Raw genomic sequence first — 13833 nt, 5'->3', positions numbered from 1 at the left:
GTGGAAATCCAGGTTCCCCATGTAGTCTCCAATGGCACTGTGAGCAACGGGATGGGGACACGTGTGTGTGGAGGGGTACTTGTTATAATTCAGCAGCGGGGATAGAAGTCCTGGCTCTCGACTTGGCCATCTCCGACATCCCACCAGTGGGATTGAGGTACAGGGGTACTGGGGTATTAGGATGTTGGGGTGTTTCATTATAGCCTATAGAGTGTGCAAGTCTAGGCTCCTTGCTTGGCCTTTGTAGGAATGGGGGGGGGGTCATAGGTTTTGACTGTTGCTGTTTATCTACAGCAGAGTAGTTATTTTCTAATGTCTTGGTAGGCTGTCCTTTTCTCGTCCTCTGCCTAAAGGGGGTAGCCTTTTACTGGGGCAGTTCTGTCTGCGTCTCTTGGCATTTTTGGGTTTCTAGGTTTTTGTTCGTTTGCTTGTTTGTTTTTTAAGTAGACTCCACACAAAGTGTAGAGCCTACTACAGGGCTTGAACTTACAACCCTGAGACCAGCACCTGAGCTGAGATCAAGAGTTGGGACGCTTCACCAACTGAGCCACCCAGGTGCCCCAGGGTTCTAGTTTTTGGCTTCTCTAGTACACAGTATGGGAGTATAAGGCTAAACAAACACCCAGGAACTTACCTCTGTGTTCCTCTTTGGGTCCTGAGGTCCCTAGCTAGTATGCTGTTTTTCCTCTACTTTTCAGAGTTTCTTTAATTTGTTTTATATATAATGTCCATAGTTTTTAGTTGTACTTTTTTGGAGGGATAGAGAAAAGTAGACTTACTCCATCTTCCCAGAAGCAGAAGCGAAGAGCCTGTAATGTATTGAAACACAACTTCAAACAAAACTACTTGGCAGAGATCTAGGGAGAAGTTGCAATGCGCTTCAAACAAAGATATCAGGAAGGCAATCAAATAAAGCCAGCCAAAGGCAGTAACAGCCTTTGCAAATACAGTAATATCTGCACCTCCAGAGAGCAATTACTTAAAAATCATAATGCTTATCATACACATCTATGAAAATCTTAGAGCCTTAATTTGTGAATCAGTATCGGGCTTCTGGGAGGAGATATTGAACTACATGATGTAGGGATATGGAGAAACTGTGACTTATCTCCTGGTTCTGGTTAAGGAAAAAAGAGTCAAATATTTTTAATGCACTCATTCCATTTTCAAAGCCATCACATTAGTTTTTTCTTTTTTTTTTTTTAAGAAAGCACAAATTAAAAAGACCTCATGCCCAGCTTTAGTTCTGCCTGCTCTTTTTTTCTGAGCCCCTTCCCCCTTTCTCCCTTTTGAGTCCTAGTAAAATGTTGTTCATAGGAGGCAACCTTGTGTAAAGAAATACTCATTTTCGGGGCGCCTGGGTGGCGCAGTCGGTTAAGCGTCCGACTTCAGCCAGGTCACGATCTCGCGGTCCGTGAGTTCGAGCCCCGCGTCAGGCTCTGGGCTGACGGCTCAGAGCCTGGAGCCCGTTTCCGATTCTGTGTCTCCCTCTCTCTCTGCCCCTCCCCCGTTCATGCTCTGTCTCTCTCTGTCCCAAAAATAAATAAACGTTGAAAAAAAAAAATTTAAGAAATACTCATTTTCAAGAAAAGATCCCTATAAACAACCTAGAGAAACAAAAACAGTAGCTCACAATAAAAATGACAAAAACAATCTGATTGGATATAAAATCTCAAGAGGACTGGGATATAAACTTTAGGAGCTGGAGATGAATTGATAGGTTGTCCTGTGTTGCAAATAGCTCTGCTATGTAGGCTGACATAGTTGTAAGGCAGAACACATTTCAGCAGTTAATTATAGAAATCCGTAGGGCTATGTTTATTGGTTGCAGTAGGTTTATCCCAGCTAAAACGTAAATAAACTGCAAAGAGAGGATCTGGTAGGACATGCTCCAGAAACCAATAAATAGATTTGGGTGAGAACCCAAATCTAGGAGACTGTCCCAGTAGCTGGAATGATTTTTCCCCCTTGCTTCCTCCCTTCTTCCTTTTGGTTGGTGTAGGGTGGAGGGTTGGGGTGGAGAGACAGCCAAAGAAGGGAAATTGTTTTCATACCAGTTACAAATCTGAACCTTGCACTCTGTACCAGGTTCTGGAAATATTGCTAGCATGCCCAGAAACATGACAGAATCTGCTTGGAAATTATTCAGTTCCTTTCCTTTCTGTAGGCACTTCCAACTCTTTGCTTTGGAGTGAAGCAAAAATGAAGGTCAAAGTCAAATCTGTTGATTCTGCTACTTAGATTAAAAGGTTGCGTGAGCACAATCTGGGCAAATGATTAAGTAGAAAGAATTTAGGGAGGGGGTGGACACCCTGGGATTTCTATTCTCCTAGCCACTCCTCACTGTTTTTCTTCCTGTACTACCTTTCCAGCAAAGGTTGCAAGTCTTCCTTTGCATGTCTCACAACCCTTCGCTGGGGTCAGTGGAGATGGAAAGCCCTGCAATTATTGCCAAAGGGTCCCAAGATTCAAATATGTACACCAAACACCGGCAGAAGAGTGAAGAAATATCTCTCTTTGACCCAAACACATTTAGACAACTTTCTGGATTTTCATTTATCCTTAGATTTTGCTTACGAAATGCAGAATTTTCAAACATTAGAGAAATACATATCAGAGAGTACAAGTTGCCAGTAATTCTACCCTTCAAAGAGAACAAGGTTCCCAACTTGTTTTCCTACTCTTTTTCAAATTTATGGAGAAACTGTTGTGTTAAATAAAATCAAATTAATTTAAAAGTTACTACATTTATGGTAGATTTCCGTTGTTCCTCAACGAACAGATGCTCAAAATACAAATACTAACATCAGGAGATCCACAAATTACTGAAGCTAAACATGGGTCCCTATACTTTAAGAAAAGCTAGGAATTTCTGCTCTTGCCTAAAAATTGCAGCAGCTGCGAACTAAAATTTCGTCTCCGTCTCAGTGGAAGCAACACACGCCGTTACACCCTCCGAGGGGCGGTTCTGCGAGGTCAAGAGCTCGTTGGAGGCTGCAGTGAGCGGCAGTCACCGCCTCTCACACACCCGCTGCGTTTCGATAAACAAGGAGACTCGCGCCCGCTGTCTGTAGAGGAAGGAGGAGCTAGGGGGCGGGGCCAGGCCCTTGATGTGGGTGGGGCTCGAAAAGCCTTCCTATTGGTGGTTAGCGAAGAGAGGGGACCCGAGAATCTGATTGGCCTGGCCCCCTGTTCATAAGCGGATTGATGACCCCTGGCTCGCCGGGCCGCGCCTCTCGGCGTCGCGCTCCTCCCCTCGCGGGTGGGTGCCGACCCCGAACTGCAGAGCGCGTGCGCGCGCGGCCCCACGCCGCGGCGGATCCCGCCCGCTCCGCCGCGCACACTCGCAATCAGTGGGCGAGCCGGGAGCCGCGGAGGTCACCGCGGGGAGGCGGGGGGCCGGGCAGCATGGCAGCCTCCTTACGGCTCCGTGGAGCCGCCTCCGGCCTCCGGTTTTGGAGCCGCCGGCAGCGTCCGGCAGTGGCCAGCCTTGCAGTGGGTAAGGACCTCGCGCCTTCTCCCCCAGTCCCTCCTCTGGCTGCCCGCTTCTCGCTCCCTGACGGCAGAAGAGGTGTTTTCACGGGAGGCGCTGCGGTTGGATCCGGGCTTAAAACCCCCAATTTTGGCAGGTCCCAAGGCCTGGCCTCTTCTGCGGCTACCTCTCGCACAGCTAGTGCTTCGTCCCCACTACCCCCGCCCGGGATCCAGATGAATGGCGTTCAGCGTCTTTTTTTCGAGACTTAAGGGGTGGGAAGAGGTGGGGGTAAGGGAGGAGAATTTGGCTCCGGGGCGTGCTTTTTGGAGTTAGGAATCCGAGGACAACTGGAGGGCCCAACCCCAAGGGCGACCGGCCATCTACCCCTGCGACTCCTGGGCTTACAGCTCCCGTTGATCTTTCAACTCCCCCCCGCCCCCCCCCCCCAGGTGCACCCTGGCAGGCGAACCTTTGGCATCGGGGCTTGATTTTTGTTTAACCACATTAATCGCGTAGGATGGTCTTACACAAGTGGTTGTGTATACAAACCAGGTGACAAGTCCAGTAAAGTTTTAAGTCACTTTTGATTAGCAAGGCGGGCCGCCCCTGCCGCCGTTTCTTTGCGATTCTGTCAAATTATTAACCAAGACACTTTCAGCGTCCTCAAAATTTTGTCCTGAAGCTATTCTGTTCCTTCCCCCGCATACCATTTTAAGTTATGACAGCTAATCATCGGCTTAGGAAGAGGCAGGTTTTAGATCCTCAGAGATCTAATCTTTGTCAGTTTTCTGGTGAAGAGCTGGAATGAATTAGGGCATCGCAGCAGGATTTAGAAAGTAGTTCTTGATTCTTCTTCATTCTTCCTCATTCCTGCATTTCTACTACACAGTTCTACTAATTGAAAAATTGGTTGATTTGTGGGGATACTGCCATTGTAATAGTGGCAGTAATAGTTCTTTCAATTCATGCTTTCAGTAAGAGTTTGAGAGTCTTAACAATGCATTGTTGAGCAGTTTCATACCCAGGATTTTTTTTTTTTTTTTTAAGCCTTGGTATTAATTTTTTCTGATCACTTAAAACTGTAGCAGGCTGGGAACTTAGTTCTTAATAGCTCCCCTTCCTCCCGCTGGGTAAAACCTAAGAACAGTGAATTTCCTATCTGGCTTGAGACAGGCAGGCTCCATGTGATTCAAGAGAACAGATGTCTGATACAGAATCACGGTAACAAGATACAAACTCACAGAATCTGCTAAACTGGAGTGGAACCACTGTTTGAGCTAACATGTATGTATTGAGCTACAAAAAAAATGCCTCCCACTTTGGAGATACTTAAAAAGTATATATATTAGTCACTTCTCCACAGTACTAAATGTAGCACCAGTTTTCACATGAATGTGCTATTCTTTCAGTTTTGATTAGCCAGGGAAGACATATGTGCTGTTTAGTGGTTTTACAAGGTGTTCTAATGATATTTTAATGAACCTTTGATGTACCCTTTAGAGTTATGAAAGTTCTTTCAAAAGGGCCGGAGGCCTAAAACTGTCATACTTGCCTCTAACTAAACTCGATGGGTCTACTTCACAATGCTGGCTAGGCATATAACCTTGTTCTTTAGGTTCTTTGACCCAAAGGTGTATGAATATAGATTGATGATAAATTTTAAATATTTCATTTTTTGGTGATTACTTAAAACTTCAACAATTGTTTTTACTCAGTGGAATTGTTTTATTTTTATTTTTTTAATTTTTTTTAACGTTTTTTTAATTTATTTTTGAGACAGAGAGAGACAGAGTATGAACGGGGGAGGGGCAGAGAGAGAGGGAGACACAGAATCGGAAGCAGGCTCCAGGCTCTGAGCCATCAGCCCAGAGCCTGACGCAGGGCTCGGGGCTCGAACTCATGCACCGTGAGATTGTGACCTGGCTGAAGTCGGCCGCTTAACCGACTGAGCCACCCAGGCGCCCCATCAGTGGAATTGTTTTAAATGTTTCTGTTAACTTTACTAAATTTACTTTTATGTTAATTTTTTTTTGAAATTGAAGTCTTAAAATTTTTTTTTTTAAAGTTTTACGTGCAGGGGCGCCTGGGTGGCGCAGTCGGTTAAGCGTCCGACTTCAGCCAGGTCACGATCTCGCGGTCTGTGAGTTCGAGCCCCGCGTCAGGCTCTGGGCTGATGGCTCAGAGCCTGGAGCCTGTTTCCGATTCTGTGTCTCCTTCTCTCTCTGCCCCTCCCCCGTTCATGCTCTGTCTCTCTCTGTCCCAAAAATAAATAAACGTTGAAAAAAAATTTTTTTAAGTTTTACGTGCAAATTTAGAGTCTAGGGACATAAAGAAAAAGAACATGTTCAAATAGTAACATTATTTAGTGTTCTGAATTCTGCGGGATACTTGTTTCCATATTATGTTTAGGATGGTTATATCATGGATGATACCATTGGAAAGATCCATACAATTTATTTACTAAAAAAAAGAAAAAAAAAAGACCTAAGTGTTCCCGATTAATAGCATATCTTAATTTTAAAATGTTTAAAGCATCAAAAAGGAAAAATAAAAGAAATATTAAGCTGTACATATATTACTATTTTATCACCATTTATTAAAAAGTTTTGTTTTGGGGGGCACCTGGGTGGCTCAGTTAAGCGTCTGACTTGTGCTCAGGTCATGATCTCGCGGTTTGTTAGTTCGAGCCCCACGTTGGGCTCTGTGCTGACGGCTCAGAGCCTGGAGCCTGCTTCGGATTCTGTGTCTCCCTCTCTCTGCCCCGCCCCTGCTCACGGTCTGTCTCTCTCTGTCTCTCAATAATAAATAAACGTTAAAAAAAATTTAAAAAAACCCTCCCAATTATAGGTATTTATTGTATTTATTGTGACTCATCAACATGTACATGGAAAAATAATTTGTATCAGGTCATCTTAAAATGACCACCTAACCAAAGGTGGAATGGGAAAATTAACCAGCATCATGTGCAGAAATGGGAATAAGTTTTTAAAATTACTGGCTCTTTTTTGTATGTATGAAATCTATTTTCGGTTTTCAATTTCAAAATATTCTCTATTTTCAAAGGAACACATAATATAAATGAAATATGTGGCATTTTTCCCTTAAACCTCTAGGGTTGTACATGACACTCTGAAAAGCTCCGTGTTGTCCTTGGACTGAAAGTTGACCTTAGGCTGGTGAGATTACGTAGGGAGGATATGTATTTCTAAAATGTCTTGACTGAAATGATAAAGGTCTTTGTAGAGTAAGTCACCACCCTTAGTTTGGTAATAGTATTAAAGCAAATAAAATAGTTCAGACGTAATATCATGTGATAGAGTAGGATACAAAGTCGTGTATACCTTATAATCTCACAATGTAATGAGGAATTGCACTTAAAAGACTGGAAGGGCTGTGCAAAATGCTAATAGTGGTTATTTTTGTATAGTGAGGTAAGCTCTTCCCCTTACCATGATACTTTTCATATTTTCCAGTTTTCTTCAATTTTTGCATTTTCAAATTTAGAGTAGCCTGGTTTTTGGTAGTACTGAATGTTACCAAGACATGGATAGCTTTGCCCCTGTCTCACTGGAGAAAAAGAACATAACTTATAAATTTATATCTGTGGATTTAGAAACTAATGTTGCCAAATTTTGTAGCTGGTTTCTTTATCATTCAACCAATGTCACCTGTGTATTGTGTTGACTGATTTTCTGCCAGCCCGATGATAGCTTTGGTCTAATTCTGCTGTTTCTACACATTGATGTGTGTGGCTTATTTAAAGGAAGATATATTATTTAAGTTTGAAAGCTTTTAGGGTAATAATTCTATTATACTTACTTGAATTTCTACCTTTTTGGGAGCATATTATTTTTTAAAAAAAATGTTTATTTCTTTTGAGAGAGAGAGAGAGCACACACACATACACACACACACACACACACACACGTGTGAGCGGGCATGGATCAGAAAGTGAGGGAGAGAGAGAATCCCAAACAGACTCTGTGCTGTCAGCGCAGAGCCCGATATAGGGCTTGATCCCATGGACTGTGAGATCATGACCTGAGTTGAAATTAAGAATCAGGTGCTTAACCAACTGAGCTATCCAAGCACCCCAGAAGCATATATAAATATTGTCTGAGCACTCCTGATGCTTCATCTTAACTAAGAGCTTCTTTCTTTAGATAGAGAGCATCCCCTAAAATACTCTCTATCCCTTTTTCTAACACTCTGGCTCTCCTTACCTGCTAGGCAAAATGGGAATTTGGCCTCGGACTTGTACCCCAGTGCTGCTGCTTGACTACTGGATAGTGAAAGTAACAAATACTTATTGACTCTCATGTGCCAGTCACCATTTGACGCTTTACGTGTCTTATCTCAAGCAGTCCTTAAGTATCTTCAGGTAACCTGAACTAGTTACTCTTGTTGATAAAACTTAATGGTTAGAGAAGTTAAGTAACTTGTCAGTTCAAGGGCATACATCTAAGAAGTGACCTTGCCTAGATAGGAACCTAGGTCTTCTAAATTCAGAATTCTTAAATAGAATCAGTAAATACTCTCTTCTCTTTTGACATTAAATCATATAATTATACTCTCCTTTTCTGTCTTTGCTCCAAGCAAAGGTGAAATGAAGAGAACAACTGAGGCCATAGCTGGGCCTCAGCTTGAACAACTTACATCAACACTCTACTTCAGCTCATCTAAAATATCATTGCTAGAAATTGCTATACTGTCAATATTTCAAAAGTTGAACTAGTCTTCTGGTTAATACCCCCCCCCCCCCGCCCCACCATTCTGTTAACCAACATGCTGTATATCATCATCCTTACACTTGGTCCTGTGACCCCCTTTTCTTCCCCCAAATACATAGACACTTTTCTGCTCCCTCGTTTCGTTAAGTCCCTCTCTAGGTTTGTCTCTATCCAGCTGAGACTTCAGACTTATTTATAATCAGGGATTTCACCAATGCCTTTAACAGCATTCTGGGTATTATTTTTTCTCCACCTCCTGCTCTTATTCTGGGTAACTTCTGTTGTCTGTGGTCTGTGTTCTTCTTGGCTGCCACTTAAGTAGTGTTACTGATAGTCACAGAAATTTGCTGATTAGATACAATCCTTTTGTTAATTTCTAGTTCATTCTCTCTTCCATATTCAGATTACTCACAGCATTTCCAAATATTTTATTCAGGGCTGTCAGTCTGTGGAACCAGTCAGATGTAGAGAGATGGCATCACAATGATTGGTTTAGTTATTTTCTTTTAAGCTTATTTATTTATTTTGAGAGAGAGAGAGAGAGAGAGAGAGAACCCAAAGCAGGCTTCACACCGTCAGTGCGAGCCTGATGCAGGGCTTGAACTCACACACCACAAGATCATGACCTGAGTTGAAGTTGGGATTCTTTCCCGACTGAGCCACCTAGATGTCCCATGATTGGCTTAGGTTATTTGGAACTTGACCCTGGGTCTGGGAGGAAGGGATATTAGAGAGTCAACCTGCAATGTTCAGTGGTTGCTGTAACACATTATCTTTGCTGGATCTACTTTATCACAATCTTTATGTTGTAATTGCTTCAGAACTGACTTTTATCCCCATATGCCCATTTGATGAAACCTCTCTCTAGTCATTCACTAATATAACATTATTAAACACTCATTATATGCCAATTCATCTATTTTACTTTATTATAAAAGTAGTTACAAAAGTTATATGCACATGGTAAAAACTCAAAAGATTGTAAAAAATAGTCTTTTCTCTAACTCTGACCCATCATTCTACCTCTCTAGATGTAACTACTGTCTCTTACATACTCTTACAGAAATTTAGTAAAAGTTAATGCATATGTATTCTTTTCTCTCCTTGTACATGGCATGTTATTATGTATAATGCTCTTTATGTTTTTTTGACTAAATGACCTATCCTGGAGAATTTTTTATTATACTTTTAGATAACACATTCTTTTGAACATCTGTATAATCTGTCATTGTATCGATTTTCTGTGGATTATCAAGCATCCTGTTAATGTATATTTAGTTTTTATGAATTAAGTGTCCTGTTAATGTGTTTTTAGTTTACAGTTTTTCTGCTGTTACAAATAATACTATGATAAAATACATTTTTGTGTTCAGAGTTTGTATGTAGTATGAGTCAGCAAATTATGGCCTATAGCTGGGCCCCTGTTTTTGTAAATAAAATTGTATTGGAATACAAGCACAATCATTTGTTTATAGCTTGTCTCTGGCTGCTTTAAAACTAGAGTGGATGAGTTGAATAGCTGTGACATAGGCCTCTTGGCCCAGAAAGCTGAATTTTTACCTGACCCTTTAAGAAAAACCGTGCTGAGCCCTCAGTATAGCATAAATTCCTAGACTTGGAATTACTGCGTCAGAGTACATGCATTTTGTTTTTTTTTCTTTTTAAAAAAATTTTTTTAATGTTTATTTTTGAGAGAGAGAGAGAGAGAGAGAGAGAGAGGCAGAGCATGAGCAGGGGAGGGGCAGAGAGAGAGGGAGACACAGAATCTGAAGCAGACTCCAGGCTCTGAGCTGTCAGCACAGAGCCCGACAGAGTACATGCATTTTAAATTTAAATTTAATAATAATATTAAGTTGTAGATCATTTTTTTCAAGTTGCCATCCAGCAAGCTAACCTCATATGTAATTCTGCAGTGTGTGTGCATATTTTCTTCAGTCCTTCCTTGCTAGTAGTCTTACCAGAGAAAGAAATTTGTTCATCTGATAAGTGAAAAACAGTATTACATTGCTTTGTTTTATAGTATTCCAATTATGACAGAATTGAGTGTACTTTTAAAATTTTGTCACCTACATATTTTCTGTTGTTATTTTGTGATTTTTGTCTACTTTAAAAATGGATTATTCATAATTTTCTTCTAGATTTTAAAGAGCTGCTTGCATATAAACTAAAGTAATGCTATTTCTATTTTGTGTTGCAAGTGTTTTTCCTAGTTATTTCTATTTTGTCATGTTTGTGGTATTTTTTCCATATAGATATGCTAAGTTTTTTTCCCCTTTGTTTTATTATGAAAAGTTTCAAGCAAAAGTATTCAAAGAATAATACCATGTATATCTATGTACTCTTTGCTTAGAGTCAACAATTGCTACCATTTTGCCATATTTGCTTTATTTTTTCCCAAATATATTCATATCCTGCCTGTATCATTTAAAAGTAAAATGCAGATATCATGACACTTCAACCTAAATAACGCAGGGTGAATCTCCGTAGAATAAGGACAGTCTTCTCCATAACGAAACTATCACTGAAGATAATTAGCATTTCCATGACATGCTTTTATATCCAGTTCGTATTTAAAATTCCATAATTTTCTTAAGAAGAGTATCTTTTATAGCTTTTTCTTTTCTTTTTTTTCCAAATCATGATCCGTTCAAACTTCACCCATTGCATTTGGTTGATGTATCACTTTAATATCTTTTATTTGAGAATTGTCTTGTTTGTTCTGTAAACATGTTGATTTTTTAAAAACAGCTTTATTGCAGGGCACTTGGGTGGCTCAGTCAGTTAAGTGTCTGCCTCTTGATATTGGCACTGGTCATGATCTCATGGTCGTGGGATCAAGCTGTGGCAGGCTCTGTGCTGAGCGTGGAGTGTGCTTTGGATTCTCTCCTCCCTCTCTTTCTGCCCCTCTCCTTCTCATGCTTTCTCTCTCAGTCTTAAAATAAATAAAAATAAACTTAAAAAAACAGCTTTATTGTAATATAGTTGACTTATAATAAACTGTACATATTTAAAGTACACAATTTGATGAGTTTTGACATATGTATTTACCTGTGAAATCATCACCTCAATCAAGATAGTGAACATAGTCAACACTCTTCCAAATTTCCTCCTGTCCCTTTACATACACAAATACTTGTAGTTATGTATTTTCACTGGATAGATTCCTACCTTGACAGTTGTTTCAGTACTTTAAAGATGATGCTGTACTGTGTTCTCACTTGCTTTGTTTCTGACAAGAAATCTGCCTTATCTTTGTTCCTCTGTATATAATATCTTTTCCTCCGGCTGCTTTTGAACATTTAGATTATGATGTATCTTGGTATAGTTGTGTTTAAGTTTCTTCTGTTGGGGTTCATTGAACCTGTTGAATTTTGTGATGAAGATTTATAGTTTTCATAAAATTTGGACATTTAAAAATTAAAAAAAATTTTTTTAAATATTTATTTTTGAGAGAGAGGAATAGAGTGCAAGTCGGGGAGGGGCAGACAGAGAGGGAGACACAGAATCTGAAGCAGGCTCCAGGCTCTGAGCTGTCAGCACAGAGCCCGACATGGGGCTTGAAATCCTGAACTGTGAGATCATGACCTGAGCTGAAGTTGGACACTTAACTGACTGAGCCACCCAGGCGCCCCAGTCATTTTCATCTTACACATGGTCATTTTCATCTTGCAAAATTCAATTTTGGGTCTTTTTGTATCTTCCTATCTCTACTTTTAGAATATATGAACTACAGTTCTTACAACTTTTAATAGTCTTGTTCTCTAATTTTAATATCTTTGTCAGTTCAGGGTTGGCTTCTTTTTGACTTCTAAATGTTGACATTCTTATATATATACATATATATATATGTATATATACGTATATATATACACACACACACACACACACACACACACACATATACATACACACATATACACACATATATATACACATCCCAGGCAGGCTCCACACTGTGAGCTCAGAGCCCTGACATGGGGCTCGATCTCATGACCATGAGATCATGATCTGAGCTGAAACCAAGAGTCACACGCTTAACCAACTGAGCCATGCAGGCTCCCCTGTTCTTCAGTCTCTTTAACTCTACTCTCATTTGGCAATTTTATCAACTGCCATGATTTCAGTTCTCACCTTAAAGCAGATTGTTACCAAATATGTCTCTTTCTCATTCTATCTCCGAGATGATTATAATTAGTTATAATATTTCTAAGTCTGTGGGACATCTTTCAGCTCATTGACAGTTCACAGTTACTTTAATTAAAATGGAGATGGTCCTTTTCGATTTCTCCACTTAGGTTATTGATAGCATTATTTTCTTGCTGTCACCTTTGATCTTTTCCTTATTTTAGTCCATAATCCGATCTACTGCTATGTCCTTTTACTTCTTTGAAACATCTTGAAATATTTCTCATTTCTGTCTTTTCTATGGCCACCATCTTTTATTAACTCTGACCTTATTTATGAACTCAATGTTTGCCCCCCCCCCCCTTATATGTTGAAATCCTAATCCCCCATGTGATGGTATTAGGAGTTGGGACCTTTGGGAAGTAATTCGGTTCTAAGGGTGGAGACCTAACGAATGGGATTAGTATCCTTAGAGACAATAGAGCTCATCCTCTCACTCTATGCTCTGTACCATTTGAGGATATAAGAAGATGGCCATATACAAGCCAGGAAGTGGGCTGTCTCCAGACACTGGATCTGTTGCCACCTTGATCTTGGATGTTCTGGCTTCCAGAACTGTGAGAAGTAAATGTTAGTTGTTTACCATTCAGTCTATGGTATATTTGTTATAGCAGCTCAAATGGACAAAGACAGACCTATAGTAGTATTACTATTATATTTATGTTAGTCTTTGTATTAGTCCCAATAGTTTATTTTTGTTATTGTTACCCTTGAGGAGACATATCTAGAAAAATGTTGCTAAGGCCGACAGTGTCAAAGAGATTGCTGCCTGTGGCACTACTTCTTGCTTACAAAATATAGTCAGATTGTTTAGCATGCTTCCCAGCCTTCCACATTATGGTTGCATTGTTTGTTTCAATCTTAATTTTTGTTGTTTTGTTTCTTTGTGCATCCTCTAGGAAGAACGGAGGGCAGTGTCATACGGTGGTTAAAAGTGAAGAACCTAGAGTCAGATTTGACTGGATTTGAGTCTTGGCATTACAGTTTAGTAAGGTCTTGGGCATTTTATTTAAATCCACTAAGTGTCACGGCTTTCAACTGAAAGGCATAATGATAAGATATGATGACAGTGCTATTTATAAAGTGCTTAGTATCTGGAAAGGAATCAAATTGCCAAGCATATTAATGTTTACTGTTACTAATTTTTTTTCTTGGCTTTCCTATTTCCTTGCATATACTCATGTTCCTTTTTTTTTTTTTTTCATTTTTTTTTTCAACGTTTATTTATTTTTGGGACAGAGAGAGACAGAGCATGAATGGGGGAGGGGGCAGAGAGAGAGGGAGACACAGAATCGGAAACAGGCTCCAGGCTCTGAGCCATCAGCCCAGAGCCTGACGTGGGGCTCGAACTCATGGACCGCGAGATCGTGACCTGGCTGAAGTCAGACGCTTAACTGACTGCGCCACCCAGGCGCCCCGTCATGTTCCTTTTTTATATGGAGT

The 13833-nt window shown here is 40.4% G+C and overlaps 1 protein-coding gene across 1 annotated transcript in view; it reads left to right on the top strand.

Annotated features, from left to right (window-relative positions):
• The first annotated feature begins 3304 nt into the window (after positions 1 to 3304).
• Positions 3305 to 13833, top strand: part of HIBADH (3-hydroxyisobutyrate dehydrogenase) — a 110414-nt gene continuing 99885 nt past the window's right edge. Inside the window, exon 1 of the mRNA XM_047096512.1 lies at positions 3305 to 3499. Within this exon, the coding sequence (XP_046952468.1) occupies positions 3409 to 3499 (91 nt within the window). The 5' untranslated portion in view covers positions 3305 to 3408. The remainder of the gene's footprint in view (positions 3500 to 13833) is intronic.

This window comes from Lynx rufus, unplaced genomic scaffold, assembly GCF_022079265.1.
Source record: "Lynx rufus isolate CCGP_SWC_20201006 ecotype Redwood Valley unplaced genomic scaffold, mLynRuf1.p SCAF_4, whole genome shotgun sequence".
NCBI lineage: Eukaryota > Metazoa > Chordata > Mammalia > Carnivora > Felidae > Lynx > Lynx rufus.
The sequence above is the reverse complement of the archived record's forward strand: the minus strand, read 5'-3'. Positions and strand labels throughout refer to the sequence as shown.